The 23,370-nt window shown below is 48.2% G+C and overlaps 1 protein-coding gene across 1 annotated transcript in view; it reads right to left on the minus strand.

The window, feature by feature from the left end:
- Window positions 1-23,370, minus strand: part of btk (Bruton agammaglobulinemia tyrosine kinase) — a 181,315-nt gene that overhangs the window by 137,410 nt on the left and 20,535 nt on the right. Inside the window, exon 2 of the mRNA XM_069893797.1 lies at window positions 3,412-3,574. Coding sequence (XP_069749898.1) covers window positions 3,412-3,537 — 126 coding nt within the window. The 5' untranslated portion in view covers window positions 3,538-3,574. The remainder of the gene's footprint in view (window positions 1-3,411; window positions 3,575-23,370) is intronic.

The raw sequence follows: 23,370 nt of genomic DNA on the forward strand, positions 1-23,370 counted from the left end.
CAAACAAAGCTGATGACTCTGATCTTCAAGGGGGCCAATGGTGTCCCTTACTATCCTTTTGGTCTTAATATACCTGTAGAAACCCTAAGAATTTTCCTTTACATTGTCTGCCAAAGCAACCTCATGTCTTCCTTTACCCTTCCAGATTTCTTTCTTTCTTGCATTTTTTATACTCCTCAAGTACCTCATTTGCTCCGTTGTCTATACCTGCTCTACACCTTCCGAACCAGATCCCCAATATCCCTCAAAAACCGAGGTTCCCTATGCTTACTAACCCTGCCTTTAATCTTGAAACAGACAACCACTGTACTCTCCAAATTTCCCCTTTGAAGGTCCTCCTTGCCTGATAAACAATTTATCCCAGTCCACACATTCTTGATATTTTCTCATTTCCTCAAAATTGGCCTTTCTCCAATTTAAAATCTCAACCCAAGGCCCAGACCTATCCTGCTCCATAATTAATTTGAAACTAATTGCATTATGATCACTGGACTCAAAATGTTCCCCTACACACACTTCTGTCACCTAACCTGTCTTGTTCCATAAAAGGAGATCCAGTATTGCTCTCTCTCTAGATTTAGATATTTAGAAATGGTAGCCAGGAAAGAATTTAAGAAAGGAATTAGGAGAGCTCAAACGGGACCTTAGATGCTCTTGGCATGTAGAAGTAAGGAGAAACCCAAGGCGTTCTATACAAATGTGACAAACTGAAGGATGAGGAGAATGAAGGTGGAGCCACTTAAAGATAAAGGAGGCAACATGTGCCTGGAGGTGGTCAAGGTTGGTGAGGTCCTAAATGAATACTTTGCTTCAATGTTCAGAAGAGAAAATGACCTTGATTAGGGTGAGGTTGAATAGAACAGGCTGGTGTGCTGGATAATGTGGAGATTAAGGAAAAGGAAGTGTTGGATCTTCTTAAAAACATTTAGATTGATAATTTCCTGGGGCCGGATGTGATATATGCTAAGATGCTGTGGGAAGGGAGGGAAGAGAGAGCTGGGGCAGTAGAGATGATTTTTGAATCCTCTTTGGTCATAGGTGAGGTGCCAGAGGATTGGAGAATGACAAATATAGTCCCCTTGTTTAAATAAGGTAATAGAGAGAATCCTGGGAATTATAGACAGGTGAATCTTGCATCAGTGGGGTGTAAACTAATGGAGAGGATTCTTAAGGATAGGATTTATGAGCATTTGGAGAAGTCCAGTCTACTCAAGGATAGTCAGCCAGGCTTTGTGAAGGGAAGGGTTAGAGTTAGCCTCATTGAGATTTTTGAGGAGGTAACAAAAGAAATTGATGATGGTAGGGTGGTAGATGTGGTCAACATGGATTTTAGAAGGCATTTAACAAGGCCCCCCATCAGAGATTGTTCAGAAAGTCATGAAGCCTGGGATCAATAGAACTTTGGCTGTGTACATTAAAAGCTGGCTTGCATGTAGAAAGCAGAGAGTAATAGTGGAAGGAAAGTATTCTGCCTGGAGGTCAGTGACTAGTGGAGTGGCCGCAAGGATCTGTTCTGGGACCCCTGCTCTTTGTGATTTTTATAAATGACCTGGATGAAGAGGCGGAAGGATGGGTCAGTAAGTTTGCAGATGACACAAAGGTTGGAGGAGTTGTGTTGTTGTTGGAGCTGAAGGCTGTCATAAGTTACAAAAGGATATAGACATGGTGCAGGGTTAGAGTATTGTGTTCAGTCTGGTCACCTCATTATAGGAAGGATGTGGAAGCTATGGAGAGGGTGCAAAGGAGATTTACCAGGATGTTACCCAAATTGAAAATAAAGGCATGTTTCTCTTGGAGTGAAGAAGGATGAGAGGAGACTTAATCGAGGACTACAAAATTATGAGAGACATAGATATGTTGGACAGGCAGCACCTGTTTCCCAGGGCAGGATCAGCAAACACCAGGGGACATCTGTACAGGGGAAACATCAGGGGTGAGTTTTTAACACAGAGAAATCCTTGCCGGTGATAGTGGTGGAGGCTGGAACATTGGGGGTATTGAAGAGACTCTCAGACAAATGGATGAAAGGAAAACAGGGGGTTATGAGGTAGGGAGAGTTTTTTTTGGTAAGAATATTTAGGTTAGGTGGAGAAGTGGCAGATGGAGTTCAATCTAGGTGATGTATATTCTGGTCTACTGGCAGATGTCAAGGAAGGAAAATGAAGGAACAAGGGAGGAAAAAGGGATAGTAAAATACACGGCCATTCCTGGTGCAGACATAATGAAGGTTCAAGATTCCTTTTCATGTGATAATACATTAAAATGTAACATACATGATATATCTTAACCTTTGTCTGCCACAAGGCATAAGAAGAGTTGTTCGTGAGTCTGGCTCAATGCCCCTAAGAATAGGAGAGAAGAAAATGGAAGGAACATGTTAATGAAGTTGGGGCATTTCAAACAAAGGTCTCCAGGCTGCAATGCGCCTAGATCAGTGATCTGGTAATAAGCAAGCTGCAACAGGAACTCACCTTGGAGCCCTTCATAGTAATGGGATTAAGGGTATTTCTCCAGCAGATAGGGCTGGGCTCCACATTCTAGCATCTGCTGGAGGAACTCAGTGGGTCAAGGAGATTCTGGCAGGTGGGTGAAACTGCAGTGGGACCACTGGCCTGTGAGTAGAGACTACGGTGGGACCACTACCTGTGAGTAGAGACTGCAGTGGGACCACCACCTGTGAGTAGAGACTGCGGTGGGACCACTACCTGTGAGTAGAGACTCGGTGGGACTACCACCTGTGAGTAGAGATGCAGTGGGTCCATCACCTGTGAGTACAGACTGCAGTGGGACCACCACCTGTGAGTAGAGATGCAGTGGGTCCATCACCTGTGAGTACAGACTGCGGTGGGATCAACACCCTGTGAGTAGAGATGCAGTGGGTCCATCACCTGTGAGTAGAGACTGCGGTGGGACCACTACCTGTGAGTAGAGACTCGGTGGGACCACCACCTGTGAGTGGAGATGCAGTGGGACTAACATCTGTGAGTAGAGACTGCGGTGGGACCATCACCTGTGAGTAGAGATGGCAGTGGGACCACCACCTGTGAATACAGACTACGGTGAGACCACCACCTGTGAGTACAGACTGCTGTGGGATCACCACCTGTGAGTAGAGATGGCAGTGGGACCACCACCTGTGAGTAGAGACTGTGGTGGAACCACCACCTGTGAGTACAGACTGCGTTGGGACCATCACCTGTGAGTACAAACTGCGGTGGGACCACCACCTGTGAGTAGAGATGGCAGTGGGACCACCACCTGTGAGTACAGACTGCCATGGGATCACCACCTGTGAGTAGAGATGGCAGTGGGACCACCACCTGTGAGTAGAGATGACAGTGGGACCACCACCTGTGAGTAGAGACTGCGGTGGGACCCACTACCTGTGAGTCTGGGGTCGAACTCACTTACCGCCCGCTCACTGTCGTACTCATAGTAGGCGATCCTGGTAGAAGTCAGGATGAACAACCTCTCCTTGTAGTTCAGTGGGGAGGTCTTTTTCTTCTGCTGGGACCTCTTAATGAACACTTCCTCCATGGGTCTGTCTGTTGTGGAGGGCTGGCGCAGACGAATCCTACGAGGGGAAAAGCGACAGAATGTGAGATCAGGAACTGCCATGCAGCACATCAATCAGTCCCTGCGTGGACTGACTCACTAAAACCCCTTCAAAAGGTAAATGTGACCCCCCCTCCCTTGAAGATGCTGACTCTTTCCCTCCCTGGTTACTCTCCCTCCCCTGTAAATTTTCCCCTCTCCTAAAGATTGTCCCCTTCCTGGTGACTCTCCATCTCCTGAAGATTCTCCCCTCCCATAAAATTCATCTCCTCCCTCGAAGATTACACCTCCTCCTCTAAAGATTCACTCCTCCCTAATTTTCCCCCTCCCCTGATGATAACTTGCCCTCCTCTGAAGTTTACCACCCCCTTCCCTGGTTACCCTACACCCTGATTCTCCCCCCTTCCCCTGAAAATGTGTCCCCCTTTCCAACGGTGTTGACTGTCACCATTGGTTTTTAGGGTACGCTTTCCTTTGGTTGACTTGTCCATTCTCCCCAATCTCTGGGCTCAGTCAGCAATGGGCCTGATGGTCCTGGGCATGTTAGAGACCTCTTCTCTGTGGCACAGCCCAGCTTTGCTAGGAAGCCACCCCTCACCCCACCCCCCCAACTCCCCACCTTCCATTCAGGCACTAAACAGCCTCAGCCAGATTGGAGTGTTAACAAGGTCCATGCTGCTCACTGCCAGAGGTCCACACTGACAAAGGAGCTTTTTGCCAGCTGAAGCGTCAGCCCACAGCCCAACCCATGTCTACTCAATATGGAAACATGCAGCCCTGTTTCTTCTGGTGCCCCTGAACAGGTGATGATAAGACTCATTTCCATCCACAGAAGGTTGAGAGGGGATTTGATAGAAGTATTTAAGATTATGAAAGGGATAGACAGAGTGGATGTGGATAGACTATTTCCGTTAAGAGGAGGAAAGATTAAAACAAGAGGACATGAGTTAAGAATTAAGGGGCAGAGGTTTAGAGGTAACATGAGGGGGAGCTTCTTTACTCAGAGAGTGGTAGCCGTGTGGAATGATCTTCCGGGAGAAATAGTGGCGGCGGAGTCAATTGTATTATTTAAGAAAAGGTTGGACAGGTATATGGATGAGAAGAAGATGGAGGGTTATGGGCATTGTGCAGGGAGGTGGGACTAGAAAGGGGTGTTTGGTTCGGTGCGGACTAGAAGGGCCTAATGGCCTGTTTCCGTGCTGTAATTGTTATGTTATATATGTTAGAATACAATGTACAGAATACTCTGAAGTCCTGCTTGCTGCAACCACACATCATACACCAATGGCAATGATGCCAGCACCACAAAGGCAACTTCCCCCCCAGTGCAATCTTCATTAGTTGCATGGGTCAGCACCCTCCCAAAGCTCAGCGTGAAGTGGTGTGGAATGAAGCCTTTTTTCCATGGTACCAGCGAAGGAACACAGGCCTGAAACCTGAGCTGGTTCCTCTTTGAATGAATCCAAGAGTTCAGCAGAGGACCTTCCAAGTCTGTGTGTGCTTCCTCTCTCTTTCTCTCTCTCTCTCTCACTCACTCACTCACTCACTCACATGCGCACACATATATGCACACACGCTCCCCACACACACACACACACACACACACACACACACACACACACACACATACCCACACACACACACACACACTTACACACACACCCAGCCACAAACACCCATACACACACATACCCACACAACAACACACAAACACCCACGCTCACCCATGCACACACACACCCAGCCACACTCACACCCACCCACACACCCACACCCAACCACACACCTACATACACATACTCACAAACACCAACACCCACTCACACACACACCCACACACACACACTCACATGCCCACACACCCAGCCACAAACACACATTCACACCACACCCACACACACACCTACACACAGTAACACACACAAATACCCATGCTCACACACACCCAGCCACACACACCTAGCCACACACACCCACCCACACGCTCACACAGCCACACACACTCACCCACCCATACCCAACCACAAACACCCACACACACCCAACCACACACCCACACACACACCAACACCTACACATATACACACACACCCAGTGACGCACCCACACACAAATACCCACACTCACACACACACCCTGCCACACACACACTCTCATACCACACACACCCACACACACACTCACATACACACCCACACACACACACCCAACCACACACTCACACACCCACACTCCAACACCTACACACACACTCACACACCCACACACTAACACCCACACACACCCAACCACACATTCACCAACCCACACCCAGCCACACACACGGGTTCCTTCAGCTGGACTCCTGAGGTTTGGGATCTCAGCTGTTTGGCCGAGAACCTGGAGAGTGACTCACTGCACAAGTGGGTGGGCCTTGGGACCTGTCATGCACCCACAAGGCACCTTGCAATCCTGCTCACTCCACACCAGGCCAAGCTGGAGAAAGGGAACCAAAAGGAAGGAAAGGAGCAAGGGAATGGGAGGGAGAAGAGAAAACATCATGTAAAGGAGGGAAAGGGAAACAAGGATGGGGAGAAGTTCAGAGAAAAGGGGAATGAGGAGAAAGGGAGAGGAGAAAAAGATGGGGAGGAGAGAAAGGTGAAGAAACAGAGAATGAAAGGAGAGGAGGGAAAGATGGAGGGAAGAAGTGAAAGGGAAGGGGAGGAAGAAAAGTGGGAGGAGGGAGAGAACAATTTGGTGGGTGGGGAAGATAAACTGAGCTGTTCTGGAACAATAGCTGTTGCAGCACCAGCGACATGGGTTCGAATCCCGCACTATCTGAGGGAGTTTGTAGTTCTCCCTATTATCTGTGTGGGTTTTCCCGGGGTCTCTGGTTTCCTCCCACCATTTAAAACGTACCAGGGATGTAGGTTAATAGGGTGTAACTGGGTGGCACAGGCTCATTACCGTGCTGTATGTCTAAACTTCAATTTTAGAAGATGACAAATGGTCAACGGATAACTGGGCACATCTCCCCAGATCTGTCACAACGATCTCCCACCCTTTCCCCCACCACTCTCCCCCTCCACCCCAGTGATGAGGATCTCTCCCCCCCCCCCCACCCCAGTGATGAGGATCTCTCTCTCCCCCCCCCCCCACCCCAGCTCTTCACTGTGACATGGAGATTTGATCACTACCTCTTTCACTACCACCTTGGTACTGCTGTGGCCATGGCCTCTTCTATGTTCAAAACCTCACTGCAGCAGTCCATCATTCCCGCAGGGTTCAGGACAGCCACCGTCACCCAAGAGGGCGACAATAACAGGCCTCAATGACTCTGCCCTGTGGCACTGACCGCTACCATTATTAAATGCTTCTAACGTCTGGTGACAGCACCTCAAAGCCCACCTCCCAGAGACGCTGCACCCATTTCAATTTGCCTGTAGAAGAAACCGTTCCACAGCCTTGTCGCTTCACTCCATTCTGACCCATCTCATACACCAGGCTGCTGTTCATTGACTTCAGCTTGGTGCTTAATACACTCATTCCCCAGAGGCTGGTGGAGAATCTGTCCTTGCTGGGACTCACCACCCTTCTCTGGAACTGGGTCCTGGTCTTCCTCACAGAAAAACCACAGTCTGTCTGGGTCAGCAGCAGAATGTCGAGCACCATCACTCTGAGCCCTGGTGCATCTCAAGACTGTGTGCTCAGCCCACTCCTGTTCATGCTACTGACCCATAACTGCATCACCAGATCCAGCTCCAACAGAGTCATGAAGTTTGCAGATGATACAACAGTCGTCGGCCTCATCTGCAACAACGATGAGGCACACCACAGGGAAGAGATGGGAAATCTCATGAAATGGAGCGAGAGTAGCGACCTGAGCCTCAACATCAACAAGATGAAGGAGATGATCATGGACTTCATGGACATCAACAACTCTAGAGGAGAGCTTCATGTTCCTTCAAGTTCACTTAACTAGTGACCTATCGTGGACACTTAACATCTTCTCGCTTGTCAGGAAGTTGCAACAGCGACTGCACTTCCTGAGAGACTGAAGTGGGCGAGGCTACCGGCCACCATCATGTCAACCTTCTACTGGGGCTCTATCGAGAGGGTCCTGGCCGGCTGCATCATAGGGGGAAATGGATCGGAGGTCAATCCATAGGACCATAAGAATGGCAGAGAGGATCACCCCCATTGAGGTGATCTACTGAACGTTCTCTTAAGAGGGCACGCAAAATCTTTGAGGACGCTTTCCACCCTGTACACACCATCTTTCAACTGCTTCTGTTGAGATACAGGAGTATCAGAGCCAGCACCACCAGCCTGAGGAACAGTTTCTTCCCACGGGCAGTGAGAATGCTGAACGACCAAAGGAACTGCTCCCATTAATAATCTAAGACTCTCCTATTCGTGAAACAATATTTATTTATTTGTACAGATAAAATACTTGTCCTGCGTATGTATTGTTTGTCTGTATGTTTGGTTGAGTTTTGCACTGAGGGCCGGAGAACACTGTTTCGTCGGGTTGAACTTGTACAATCAGATGACAATAAACCTGACTTGATTCTCATCACTTGGGGACTGGGCAACCTATCCACGAGCACACTGATTAGCATCTGGAACAATGAGCCAGCAGTCTGCACTGACTCCAGTTACACATTCCCAGGTACATGCAATCCAGCACGGTGTTTCTGGAGACTTTACATAGCGCAGTGTATGTAAAACAGAGGACTAAAACAATGAAATAAGCCCTAATTCTCATTCACACAGGGGGTTACAATATTAGAATGAGGAGCAAAGAAGTGAGCAGAGTGAGCGAGTGACAGAGAGGGGGAGCAAGGAGCTAGGCACACCTTGATGAAGGGCTCAGCACAAAACATCGGTTATGTATTTTTAACCTTGCTATGTAAGTCCACCATTTGACCTGCTGAGTTTCTCCAGCTTTGTGTTTTTTACATAATTTACATATGTGAGATTACCTCTTTTGCACACGATTTACACTCTTTGCAGATGATGTCGCTTTAGTTGCCGATTCAGAGCCAGCTCTCCAGCGCATGACGTCCTGTTTTGCGGAAACTGCCAAAATGTTTGGCCTGGAAGTCAGCCTGAAGAAAACTGAGGTCCTCCATTAGCCAGCTCCCCACCATGACTACCAGCCCCCCACATCTCCATCGGGCACACAGAACTCAAAACAGTCAACTAGTTTACCTACCTTGGCTGCACCATTTCATCTGATGCAAGGATTGACAAAGAGATAGACAACAGACTCGCCAAGGCAAATAGCGCCTTTGGAAGACTACACAAAAGAGTCTGGAAAAACAACCAACTGAAAAATCTCACAAAGATAAGCGTATACAGAGCCGTTGTCATACCCACACTCCTGTTCGGCTCCGAATCATGGGTCCTCTACCGACATCACCTACGGCTCCTAGAACACTTCCATCAGCGCTGTCTCCGCTCCATCCTCAACATTCATTGGAATGACTTCATGATCAACATCGATGTACTCGAGCTGGCAGAATCTGTGAGCATCAAATCCACCCTGCTGAAGACGCAACTGCACTGGGTGGGTCACGTCTCCAGAATGGAGGACCATTGCCTTCCCAAGATCGTGTTATATGGTGAGCTCTCCACTGGCCACCGAGACAGAGGTGCACCAAAGAAGAGGTACAAGGACTGCTTAAAGAAATCTCTTGGTGCCTGCCACATTGACCACCGCCAGTGGGCTGATATTGCCTCCAACCGTGCATCTTGGCGCCTCACAGTTCGGCAGGCTGCAACCTTTGAAGAAGACCGCAGAGCCCACCCCACTGACAAAAGACGAAGGAGGAAAAACCCGACATCCAACCCCAACCAACCAATTTTCCCTTGCAACCGCTGCAACAGTGCCTGCCTGTCCCGCATCAGACTTGTCAGTCACCAACGAGCCTGCAGCAGACGTGGACATACCCCTCCATAAATCTTCGTCCGCGAAGCCAAGCCAAAGAAGAAAGAAAGAATATGTGAGATTACCTCTTTTGCATACGATTTACATTTTCAAGTTAAGACCCAGTTGTTACTACCCACAATACATGCGATCCCCTGTGAGGCCCACCGTCCCCGGAACTTGGCTACAATCCCGCTGAATACTGCATGCTCCCACCCTAATGACACCCTAATAACCATGTAAAAGGGTCAGGCAGTTGGTTCATCCAGAACCCTTGGCTGCCTGCCACATGAATAGGTGAATAGCCAGCTTCACCAGGCCCAGCAACAACCCAACAAACATATCCTTTGAGCACCAGGCCCCCATTCCACATAGATCAGGAGTGTGGGGCTGAGGTACAGCTGGACCTTGAGGACCACCCCCTTCAGTTGGGTGAAGAGGAGCTGCAAGTTCCCACACTCCATGATCACAGAAGTGACAGGTGGCTGGGGTGCCCCATGGGATCATGTGCGTCAGCCCTGCTCAGTACCAAGTCCCCAATATGAAGGGGGAGGACTCCCTCATACAGTGACTGCCACTGGGTCTCCTCATTGCTGGGCAGTGCGGCGGACCACCACAGCGTGTCCGGATGGCCGACGAGGGCGAGGAAGTGGAACCTGTACAGCAGCAGCCTGTGCGGGAATGGCTTCAGTGCATCCTGGAATGGCATGGCGTGAATCACTGCGAGGCAGCTCATGCTGTGCCGGACCAGCTCTCGAAAGAGAGGTCCTGACTTGGGTTTGACAAACAACTTCAGCTGATAGGGCATCAGCACAGCCTCAATTTCAACCCTCCTGACCCCGCCCCCCCTCACCAACCTCCATTGCTATAGGATGGAGATCAGCCCCTACAGAAGAGACCATGCCCCAAACCCTCAACAGCTCCCACACTGCAGCACGGCTGATGTTCGTTACTGGGAGCCACGTGACCTCCCGAAGGCAGCATCCCTGATGAAGGAGATAGGTGCCTACCCCCTTTCCGAAGCAAAAGAGCGCCACCAAGAACCTTGACTTTGATGAGACACTCTGGGGTGGTTTTACACAGTCAGACGTGGGCCAATGAAGACGGCCCAAGTCCGAACGTGCATAGGGTCCCAAGGAGTTTATGATCCACCCTGTTGAACACCTTCTCCTGGTGAAGAGAGAGAAATATGAATTTTTAAATTTTTAAAATTTAGACAAACAGCACAGTAACAGCCATTTCAGCCGACAATTTTGTGCTGCCTAATTACACCCCATTAACCTACTCCTCTGTTCATTTTGAATGGTGGGAGGAAACCGGAGTCCCCAGGGAAAACCCATGCAGTCATGGGAGAACGTACAGACTCCTTATAAACAGCACAGGATTGGAACCCCGGTCCCGATCGCTGGTGCTGTAAAGGCGTTGCACTAACCTCTAGCCAACAGGCAAGCCTCTCGGGCCACTTGGACCAGGTCCCAGGAGAGGTGGATGTTGCCCTGAAAGGACCAACCCAAGACCGTGTGGACGGGGTGGATCACTTGGGCTAATATGGAGCCCAAGTGAATGGCCGTTGCCCAGGAAAAGATTGTATACTCCATGCTGAGGAGAGATACCAGGAATCAATTCCTCAGGCAGCAGAGATCTCCTTTCTTCGGCAGCAGGACTCTGATTGCCCTGAGCCAAAAGAGGGGCATTTCGCCCAGGACCCTGGTGAAGTCAACATTCAGGATGTCCCAGAAGGCTCTGAGGGATTCCACTGTCAGCCCGTCCAGCTCCGTAGCTGGTGTGGGTGCCAGTCTGTTCTTCCTACAAATAGGAGCTTCCAGCCGCCCAACAGCAGGATCTTACACATATCCTCTCTGGGTGCATCTGGCAAGAACAGAGCTGTATAAAAGGAAGAGACTTCTTGGACTATTCTCACCGGATCTCTGAGGAGGAGCCATCATTTTTTCCAAGGTGGCGACACACAAGTTTGCTGTGGCCAATTCTGCTCCTCACAACAGTGATATCCCCAACCCACTATGTTGCATCTATGATCGGGAAACTCTTGTCAAAATACAAAATGTGATCCAGATTTTCAAATTAACGGATTGGATCGGTAAGATTCTGTGTGGTACCTGTATAAACCTACTGAAGCAAGGAACACAGACGCTGCAAACTGTGGAGTGGATCGTGGGAAACACGTGGGAGGCCATTGGAGGTGCTGCTGGCAAAGGCAGAAGCATGGAAAACAGGCCAGCATCAGGGTTAGACTAAGAGTTAACCCATTCAGACCCACACTCCCAACAATCTTACTCTCAAATGTAAGATCACTGGTGAAGAAAATTGATTAGCTGAGACTGCATTTGAACCAGAGAGAACTACAGAGCTGCTGTGCTCTGCTGATTACAAAAATCTGGCTCCAGGACACTATTCCAGGCTCAGGGATCTAGCTGAATCGCCTTATCTCCTTCAGGGTAATCGGAGACACTGATGCTTCTAGCAAGATTTGAGGAAGGGGACTACATTTATATCAACGAGAACTGGTGCTCCAATGTTTCTGTTGTGAAAACCTTCTGCTCAGCAGAGATAGAGACCCTCCTGAAGAAATGCATATCTGCCTCCACTTCTATCTGCCTGGGGAATTCTTGGCCATGTTGATTGCTATAGTGTACAATTCACCTTTGGCTAATAAGGATGAAGCCATGAAGGAAGTTTATGGCTCCATCTGCGAAGCCTAGATATTCCACCCTGATGGTGCTGGCAATTTCAATAACGCCAACCTGAAAACAGTCTTATCGCGGTTTCAATAGCATATCAACTTCGCTACCAGAGGAGAGAACACCCTGGATCGGGTGCACATCAACGTCCCTGGTACCTACAAGGTTGCACTTCGTTCCCATCTTGGTTACTCGGATCATATATCTGTCCTGCTAACTGGTACAGATCACTGGCAAAGCAAACTAGGTCAGTTCGCAGGGAGATCAGGATGTGGCTGGGGTTAGGGTGGGGCATAGCAGCGCTGCTTTGACACCACGGACTGGAGCTGTTTCAGGGAGGTGGCCACCTACAATGGTCATGTAAACATAGAGGAGTACATGAGCTGAGTGACTAGCTAAATCAAAGACCCACAGACAACTGTGTGACACTGACGACACGAGGCGCATGAGGCACGAGATCAAGACTATAATGGATCACAAGTCCACCTTGCAAGACGCCTCCCTTCCGGACAGACTGAACACCTTCTATGAACAGTTTGATGAGAAGAACAGGATGATGCCAAAGAAAGCTCCGTGTCCCCCAACGGATGGGCCCCCTGTGTAGCCGCAGCTGAGATCAGGAGAACTCTATCCAAGGTGAACACACACAAAGTGGCGGGACCAGACAACATATCTGGTCAGGTACCAAAGGACTGCACAGACCAACTGACAAAGGTCTTCAGCACCTCACTGCAGCAGTTCATCATTCCTGCAGGGTTCAGGACAGCCACCCTAATCCCGGTACCCAAGAGGCCGATAATAACAGGCCTTCAATGACTACCACCCTGAGGCACTGACCACTACCATTATGAAATGCTTCCAGCGTCTGGTGATGGAATGCATCAATGCACACTTCCCTGAGACACTGGACCATGTCAATTCGCCTAAGAAGGAACCATTCCACAGATGATGCTATACCCTTGTCCCTTCACTCTATCCTGACCCACCTGGAGTATGACACCTAATACACCAGGGTGTTTAATATGGTCATTCCCCAGTGGCAGGTAGAGAAGTTGTTCTTGTTGGGACTCAACACCCCTCTCTGTAATTAGATCATGGACTTCCTTATGCAAAGACCACAATCTATCCAGGTCAGTAGTAGAATATCGCGCACCGTCACGCTGAGCACTGGCACACCTCAGAGCTCAGTCTCTCCTGTTCACACTACTAACCCACGACTACGTTGCCAGATCCAGCTCCAACAGAGTCATGAAGTTTGCAGACGACACAACAGTCACAACCTGTAATTAGATCACAACTCTGTAATTATATCATGGACTTCCTTATGCAAAGACCACAATCTATCCAGGTCAGTAGTAGAATATCGTGCACCGTCACGCTGAGCACTGGCACACCTCAGAGCTCAGTCTCTCCTGTTCACGCTACTAACCCACAACTACGTTGCCAGATCCAGCTCCAACAGAGTCATGAAGTTTGCAGACGACACAACAGACACAACCTCATCAGCAACAACGATGAGACACACCCCAGAGAAGAGGGAAAATCTCATGAAATGGTGCAAAAGTAACAACCTGAGACTCAACAAGGACAAGCTGAAGGAGATGATCGTGAACTCCAGGAGGACCAGGAGCGACCACCCTCCACTACACATCAATAACTCTGGAGTAGAGAGACCAGAGAGCACCATTCCTTGAAGATCATTTAACTAGTGATCTATTGAGGATACTCAACATCTCCTTACTTGTAGGAAGACACTTTCTAAGAAGACTGAAGTGGGCGAGGCTACCAGCCACCAATACGCCAACCTTCTACAGAGCTCTATCAAGAGCGTCCTGGCTGGCTGCATCACAGTGTGGTACGGTTGGAGGTGAGAAATGGATCGGGAGTCAATCCGTAGGACCATAAGAGTGGAGTCTCCCTCCATTCCATCGACATGATTTACCTGGATCCAATGATTCTCTCTGCCATGCAGCGGCAAGGACGCTCTCGATAGAGCTCCTTTAGAAGGTTGACATAATGGTGGGCAGGCATGCGAAACCATTCAGGACCCCTTCCACCCTGCACATAGCATTTTTCACCTGTTCCCATTGGGGAAGAGATACAGGTGTATCAGAGCCAGCACCACCAGGCTGAGGAACAGCTTCTGCCCACGGGCAGTGAGAATGCTGAACGACCAAAGGAACTGTTCTCATTAACTGTCCGAGACTCTCAATTGTACAAAACAATGTTTATTTATTTATTTGTATTGATATACCTGTCCTGCGTATGTATTGTTTGTCTGTATGTGTGATGTGCCTGCATCCTGAGAATGCTGTTTCATTGGGTTGTACTTGTAAAATCAGATGACAATAAACTTGATTTGACTTGATCTTCCATCAGCAGTTCTACGAGCCCTGCCAACTCCTCTTGATATCTCCAGCAAGAAGAAGAAGATAAAGCAAAGTCCATATCTCACAACATCTGCCTCTGCAACCTTGGAACGCCTCAAATTGCAGGTCCCTCAGCACTTCTTTCTTCTGTTGATATCTCTGCCAGAGGAGGAAGTCCTCAGAGGTTGGCCCCAGCCAAGACTCCAAGCTGAGCAGCTCTTCTCGAGCTGCTTGATCTTGGACATGTGGGCTTTGGTCGACTCCTGACGGTACAGATATACGTGAGCCTTACTCCACACCCCACCAAAGACTGAGGGAGGTGAAACTCCTCTGTCCCTCCCACCAAATCATACAGAAATGATGTAATGAATCCTGGAATCGGTGGTCATCCAGCAGCCAGTTGTTAATGTGCCATTATGCAGAGCCCAGCCAGGCAGGCAGTGCTGCCCACACCAGGCGGTGGTCCAAGCAGGCCTCTGGCCTCATGGAGGCAGCTGAAACACAGGAGATGTGCACTCCTGAGATGTAGTTGGTCGATCCACTAACCTCCCCCTCCTCCATACCTCCTCAAGTAGGCACGGGAGTCCAGATGAAGGTTCTGGCAGTTATCAATTGGATCAAAGGATCCCACCAGCTCCCTCAGGAAGGCTCGACTACACTGAGGGCTGGAACAATCCCTCGAGGGTTGGTCACCTTCAAAGATGACACACTTCCCCTGGTTGATGGAAGCTAGCAGGGCAGACACATACCCGGAACAGGCTCATTTGCATCAGGCTGGGCTCAGAGGTAGAAACATTGATGAGGTGCAACAACATGCTGTCCTGGTGCATGGCCAGATGGAGCAGATGGCCTGGTACAAATGCTGAGCCTCAGGATGTCAGGGTGAAAGGTTGAAGCCAATGAGATAGCCACCCTGCTCAAAAAGGAGCTGGATATCTAATCTATACCTTTCCTTGAAACCCACGTCCAGCAGAGACAGGCTGAAAAAGATGGTTATCTATAATGGGACCAGCCAGAGAAAAATTATTAAACCCAAAATTGAGCCCAAATTCTCATTAACAAATTATGTGTCAATTTGGAAAAGGAAAATGGTTAAAAAAAAATCTTAAAATTGCCAACAAAATTTTTTTTGGAAAACTTAAGTTCCACTTCTACCCAAGAGGGGACTTTTTAATCCAAATGTTTCTTGGTCTCTGCAATGAGTTAGGTCAGGCCAGTTGATTGGAATAAAAAAAGTGGAGTCAGGGTGAAATACAAAATAGAAGAAAGAAAATGCAGGAAAACAACAGAGGCCAAGGAACATCCGTGGAAAGAGAAACCGTTAATGTCTCAGATGAGAGAGAGAGAGAGAGAGAGAGAGAGAGAGATTCATGGAAGGTGGAGGGTGGAGACTCCTACAGGCCATTTCAGCCCTGGGCCATTATAAGGCAGTGAGTGAGGAATTGCTCAATACTTAACCAACATTTTGGTGTTGAGCCCTTCATTATATCTCAAGCCTGAAACATTGGCTATGTATTTTTATCTCAAAGTGATAGACAGCTGGCGAATCCGTGAATTGACTCAACTCATCACTAGGCCCACTGCCTTTGTGGTTTTTAAGCAAGTCACAGACCTCCCCTCCATTTTCACTTTTGCTGTGACGGCCAGGGTGCCATCGCTTCCCACCATTGCCTTTGTGCCTTTTCTAATGGTGAGAGTTGGGGACAAGTAACATATCCACATTCTCGTCTTCCAGTGATGCAAAAAAATTCCTGGTCACAAGGGGTCGTTGAAGTCGCTGGCTCAGCACAATTCTGGTAGGGCCAAGATCTTTCAGGAACTGGGTCTGGCATAGTTACAAAAAACAAATAAACTAGACCACTGTATAATAGTCCACAACAGGAGAGGGCAGATCTCACGTTAAGTGAAGGTAAGTTGACTCAATCCTCCTTGAAATGAGAGCCATTTATCCAGAGGATGAGATCGCAGAGCAATGATCAGAAATCCCCAGATGCTTCACCAAATGACTCCCAGACACCCAACAAATATCTTGAAGCTGAGGCCGAGGCACGTGGGTCCTCCAAACACCATCAAAATGTCACCAACAACCGACTGCCAAGCTAATCAGTGGAGTCACCAATGTTAAACATTTAACCAGCGAATGAGATGAAAGATAGTAGTTCCGCGATGGAGTAAATTACCCGAGCAAACTGCAGGCTCTGCAAAGTTGGAGACAGCAGAGCTTTACTCACAAGTAGCAGACTTCTTCTGAATAAGAATCTGCCTGAGTATTCCCACACCTCACACACAAACTCTCCCTTTCATTCAAATTCCATCTTACCTGTTTCAATCATTTACTGGATCCTCCTGGCAGTGGACACCATGACTTATGCTCGCTGACCCCACAGGGTGACCCCCTCCCTCAGTACAGACCCCCCCACAAGGTGAGCCCCTCCTTCAGTACAGACCCACCCACAGTGTGACCACGTTTTTTGCTGTTATCTGACAAAAAGACATCTGGTACCAAGAACGTTTAATCTTCCTGCTCATTAGCTGGTTGCTGTTTGAGATTGATGGGATTTGGTTGGTCACAGACTGTCAAGAGAGACCTCGCAGCTAAGTAGATCATTGTATTCGAACTGATAAGCTAGATGTCTTTAAGCTAAATAAATCATTGTATTCAAAGTGACAAAGCTAGAAGGTTGTCTTGCAGCTAAGTATTTGGTTGGTCGCAGACTGTCAAGCGAGACCTCACAGCTAAGTAGATCATTGTATTCGAAGTGATAAGCTAGAAAGTTGTGATAGAAGCCTAGGCTGCTCGGTTATCTTTATTTTGTGCTGAGAATAGGTGCTTGGGTAAGCAGTTTTTGGGTAATATAAGCCATGGTCCCACTGCTGAAGTTTCAGACTCCCTGAGGGTTGGCAACATCTCTCAGCAAGAAGAAGAACTTCTAGAGTCCAACCAATGTCCCGGTCGGGGGAGGTGGAGAAGCTGCTACCGGCGCCTCGGCAACCTACTACAAGTGTGCAGTCATTGCCTTGCTTTGGCAGTTGGGATCAGTCCAGACATTGATAAGTATAATTGGGAAGGGCTTGCATATTGTAGTTTGAAATCAGCTTTAGATTTTGTAATAAAGATTTGTATAAACTGAAGTGCTCTCGGCGTGTGTGTCTGTTCTCTTTCGGTAGCTCAAACACTGTCGCCAATCTAAAACGAACAAAGTGAAAGGTACAAGTTTACCCAGGACAGCCCCCCCCCCCCCACAGTGTGACCCCCCCCTTCCTCAGTAATAGATGCTCCCACAGTGTGACCCCCTCCCTCAGTACAGGCCCTCCCATAGTGTGACCCCCTCCCTCAGTACAGGCCCCCCCACAGTGTGACCCCCTCCCTCAGTACTGTCACCCCACCCCACAGCTGCTCCCTGATCTGCTGGGTATTTCCATTTATACTGCAGACTGCCTTTCACAGTTACAGCATTGTTCACTCCTGTTCACACAAATGCAGGCAGAGCAGATGTGGTTTGCCATCTCCCCCACACATACAGCCAGATCAACACAAAGAAATATTTTCTCCCATGATCTGAAGGAGAAAGATATAAGATCTCAAAGATTCTTGACAGGGTGGATTTGGAAAACATGTTTAAAATTTGACATTTGTCTATTTAAAAAAAATCAGGATGAGGTCAAATCGCTAGTGGATCTTTGGAACTCTCCTCCCCAAAGATCAGTGGAAGCAAAGTCTGAAGGCGGGAGCGTATTCTTTCTAAATTCATTATTTTATCATCACATGTACACATATACAGTGAAAAGCACAGTTTTGTGTACAATCCATGCAAGTCAAGCCATATTGAAGTATAGCAGATGGTGCAAAAATAAATCAAGAGTGTAGGTTGGTGTGTTACAGTGGGTCACATAGTGTAGCGTGGGGTGTTGCAGTGGGTCACAGAGTGTAGCGTGGGGTGTTACAGTAGGTGACAGTTCAGGGTGGGGTGTTACAGTGAGCCACAGAGTGCAGGGTGGGGTGTTACAGTGAGTCAGAGTGTAGGGTGGGCTGTTACTGTGCGGGGTCTTTGGAAAAGTTAGGCAATGCGGGGACATTGTGTTCAGGGGTCTGATAACAAAAAGGTAGAAACTCTCCTTGAATCTGAAGGTTTGTGTCTGTACTGACAATAACCACACCACAGTGCGAGTATAAGACAGCTTTAATAAACTAATATGTACACTAAGAGGTCTTGTCTCTCTGCAAGACAAACCTGGAAGGCTAGACTTTTAAAAGGGATAGACAGAGTAAACGTGGATAGGCTTTTTCAATTAAGAGTGGGGGAGATTCAAACTAGAGGGCATGGTTTAAGATTGAAGGGGGAAAATTATAAGGGGAACATGAGGGGAAATTTCTTTACGCAAAGGGTGGTGGGGATGTGGAATGAGCTTCCGACAGACGTGGTCGAGGCGGGATCATTGGTTACATTTAAGGATAGACTGGATCGTTACATGGAGAGGAGAGGACAGGAGGGGTAGGGACCGGGTGCTGGTAGTGGGACTAGGAGGGTGGGGATTTGTTACGGCATGGACTAGTAGGGCCGAACTGGCCTGTTCTGTGCTGTAAGTGGTTATATGGTTATATGATTATATCGCTCTGGACTGCTTTGTATACAAGGTCACTGGGATGACCCCTGGTGACCTTGTGGTGTAATTACATATCACCACAGTGTCAAACTGAAGCTTCCTGCATTTGGAAGAACACTTTATATTTCAACTGGGCACTTTCTAACCAGGTGGCATTAATATCAACTTTTCCAATTATGTTTGCCCCCCCACCTCTCTCAGACCCTCTCTTTCCCTTTTCTTTTGTCCAGCTCCCCACCCCTTTCCTTCTCCTATCGGGGAATCTACCCCTCCCCATCACTTATCAGCTTTTTTTTCCCCACCTCTCACCTTTACCCACCCCTGATTTCTTACCTGTTAGGCTGTGTTGGATACCTGCTCCTTCCTCCCTCCTCTCCTCCCACTCCCCCCCCTTGCCTACTTTTGCTTATACCTGGTGATAGGGCCCAGCCCTGAAGCATTGGCTCTCTGTGGATGCTGAGACCCTCCAGCTTGTGGGTATTGCGCTCGACCCCAGCATCTGCAGTCGTTCTTGTTTAACCACTGACAGCACCCTGCTCTGTCTGCAGAGCTACCTTTCAGATAGGATATTAAACTGCTAGGGAGTGTGAGGGCTATGAGGTGTGAGGGAGGGTTGGGTGGAGGGAGATGTGGAGGGTGTGGGGGAGGGATGGGGTTTGGGGAGTGGGGAGGGAGAGAAACCAGTGCCTGTACTCTGCACTGATCAGTTCTGGGTGTAATGATGTCAGTGATAAAACTTCAGAAGCACTTCACAGACCTTTCAACTCTTTGGATCAATGGAAGATAAGAATTCATAAAACAAAGTCTCCCCTGCACGGTTGGTGTAGCAGTTCGCACCAGCGATCAGGACCTGGGTTTGGGGAGTGTTGATGTAAGGAGTTGGTTCATTCTCCCCGTGTCTGCGTGGGTTTTCCCTGTAGGCTTTCGTTTCCTCTCACCGTTCGAAACATCCTAGGGGTGCAGGTTAATGGGTGTGGTTGGGCTGAAATGGCCTATTACCGTGCTGTATGCCTCAGTCTTCCTTGATTATTGCTTGCATTCTACAATCCTTTAATTATTAGAGCTGAACATGTTGGATGTAATCACTGTATGAGGTGGGAATCAATGCCCTCCAGTACCTGCTGCCCCCTAATTGTAAACTTCTGATTAACGCGTCAACGTATTCAAATCGTGAAGAGGAAGTCACTGAATGATCAAAACAGACAGCTTCCCAAACCTGATGACTTCCTCAACAAAGAGTGACGGGTTCGTACAGCTGGAGAGGGTGCAGAGGAAGTTCACCAAGATGGTGATTAAGTCCCAGACACATAGAGCTGGAGGTGCCCCGGATGCTCCCCAAATTGGAAGACTTCATTGATGTGTGGTGGGGGAGGAGAGACTGGATTAGCTGGATGTGTCCCCTGAGAGACAGAGGCTGAGGGGTGACCTGATAAAAGCAAATACAATCATGAGAGGCAAAGATAGGGAAGACAATCCCTGTGGTCCTCAAAAGCAAGGGAGGGGGGGGTCAGGTTTAAGGTGAGAGGAAGGATTTTGACAGGGATCTGAGGGGTAGGTTTTTCACACAGGAGAGGTTGATATCTGGAACTCGATGCCAGAGGAAGTAGTCGAGTCAGACAGTTATTCTGTGTCTTTATATTTCAGCGGCATTTATAGAGCATACATGGATAAAGCATGTATGTAGAGCAAGCAAATGGGATTAGTCGAGATGGGCAGAAGGGTCAGCCTGAGCATATGGGGCTGAAGGCCCTTTGCCCCACTCTCTGTGTACACCATGCTCTTCTCTGCACTAGTCCCATTGGCCTTGGCTTTAGGAGCCTTGGTGAATTAATCTTTCCAACCTCAGCCATCAGATGAACAAGGTCGTGATCCCTGCTCCCTCCGGGTTGGAACACGTGAACCCAGCTGACTCCTCTGCCCCTGTCAGCATGTCCTCTCCTATCAGCCTGGTTTTTTTGCATGGTTTAGGATCATAGTCAGACAGCGGGAAAACAGCCCCTTCAGCATTACACCCTGACCAAAATGTTCCACCGGACAATGTTGGACCCACATCTCTCCAAACCCATCTTACCCATGTAATGGTCCAAATGTTTCTGAATTCTTCTATTCATGTCTCCCCGAACCACCTCATCTGGTAATCTGTTCCACCCCACCCCCACTTCTGTGTAAAAAGTATTACTTCTCAGATACCTGTTAAATCTCTCCCCCATCCCACCTCTGGTTACCAATTCCTTTTCTTTGGGCAAAAGACTCTCTGTGTTCACATCACCTGTTCCTCCCATGATTTTGTCCACCCCTCAACTTCCCATGCTCAAAGGAATGAAGCTCTTGCCTGCTCGACCTCTCCCTATTCCTTAGGCCCCGAGTCCTGGCAACTTCTTCTCTTCTAGTTAACAGAGAAGGAGCAGATTCCTCGGCCCCTGGAGTCAGCGAGATGGGAAGAAGCACTGCAATACATAGGCTGAGTGGAGAAACTCAGCAGGCCATACAGCATCCATCAGAAGGAAAGGGCAACCAATGTTTCAGGCCCAGGCCCCTCATCAAGGAATGAGCAAAAAAGATGAGCTCAGCTCCAAGCACTTCAACCAGGAACATGCAAGTGAGAAAGATTGGTTGGAGCGAGACTATTCAACAGGACAAATGCAGTGAGAGACAGGGACACAGCCCGTTTGCCCCACAAGTTTAATAAACCAGATGAATGTGGGGTTGATGTAGATGTGGGTTTCATCACCAGCACAATCTCAGTGGGCCAAAGGGCCTGTTTCCATGCTGCACCTCTCAATGAATCCCATTCCCACTGGCCATCAACCATCCATTTATACCAATCCCATTCTATTACCTTCACATCACAGATTCTCCCACTCACGGGGCCAATTGACCCACTGACCCACGTCTTTGGGATGTGAGAGGAAATCAGAACACCTGGGGGAACCCACGTGGTCATGGGGAGGACGTGCAAATGCCACACAGTTAGCACCCAAGATGGGGATTGAACTTTGGGCACTGTCTGTGTGAGTTTGCCCCTTCTCCTTGATGATGCAGAAGCACAGGGAGACATCAGCTTGTGACTCTCAAACTGATGTCCTCTCAAATGATGGAAGGGTTCGAAAGGGAATCCATTTCATGGATTAAAATATTCTGAATGAGGATCATAAGGCTAAAGGTGGATGAAGGCAGTGGAAATCTGGAGCTCAAGCACTAAAGAAAGTTAGAGAATTTACTGTAGAATATGGAACATGACAGTACAGCACAGTACAGACCCTTCAGCCCTCAATGTTGTGCTGACCTATGTAAACCTACCTCACAACAATCTAACCCCTCTCTACCTCACACATATAACCCACTATTTTTCTTGCATCCAGGTGCCTGTCTAAGAGTCTTTTAGATGTCCATGTTGTACCAGCCTTCACCACCATCCCTGGCAATGAATTCCAGGCACCCATCACTCACTGAGTAAAAGACTTGCGTCTGACACCTCTCCTAAACTATTCTCCACTCATTTTAAACAGATTTCCTTTGGTATTGGCTATCGTTGCCTTATGAAAATATATTGGCTGTCTATCATATCTAAACCTCTCTTAATCTTATACTCCCCTATTCAGTTGCTTCTCATCCTTTGTTGCTCCCAAGAGAAAAGCCTCAGCTCTGTCAACTTTGCTTCATAAGGCAGATTCCCCAATTCAGGCAACCTGCTGGTCAATCTCCTCTGCCCCCATAATGAGGCAACCAGACCCAAATGCAAAACTCTGAGTGCGGTCTAACCAGAATTTTGTTGATGTGCAAATTTCTTGTCATATACATACTGTAAGTACGATATACAAATGCACTGAAATCCTTGCTTGCTGCACCTACAATGGAATGTAAAACATAGCAATAGACAATAAGTACAAATAAAATTCACACAATTCACCACAAGAGGAAAAAGAGTCTTTGATACAAAAGGGATAGATAAATATTCACAACATTACAGAAAATGTGTGGTGTCAGGAATGCAGACATATCTTCTGGGCTAGTGTTCTGGTCAGATGCTGGGGTTTGAGTGACAATGCAAGATTGACCTATCAGGTGGGTTATTGTGAATCTGGAATCTCAGCAACCTGATGCACTTCATAAAGATCCACCCTAATCAAACCAAGTGTCAGGAATCTGTCCTCCATCTCTTCTCGTGGAACAGGACTCTGATTTGTCCTGACAGAGTCTCCTTTCCTCTCTCCTGCTTAGATCAGTGTAG

The sequence above is a fragment of the Narcine bancroftii genome, chromosome 8 (assembly GCF_036971445.1).
Source record: "Narcine bancroftii isolate sNarBan1 chromosome 8, sNarBan1.hap1, whole genome shotgun sequence".
Taxonomy (NCBI): domain Eukaryota; kingdom Metazoa; phylum Chordata; class Chondrichthyes; order Torpediniformes; family Narcinidae; genus Narcine; species Narcine bancroftii.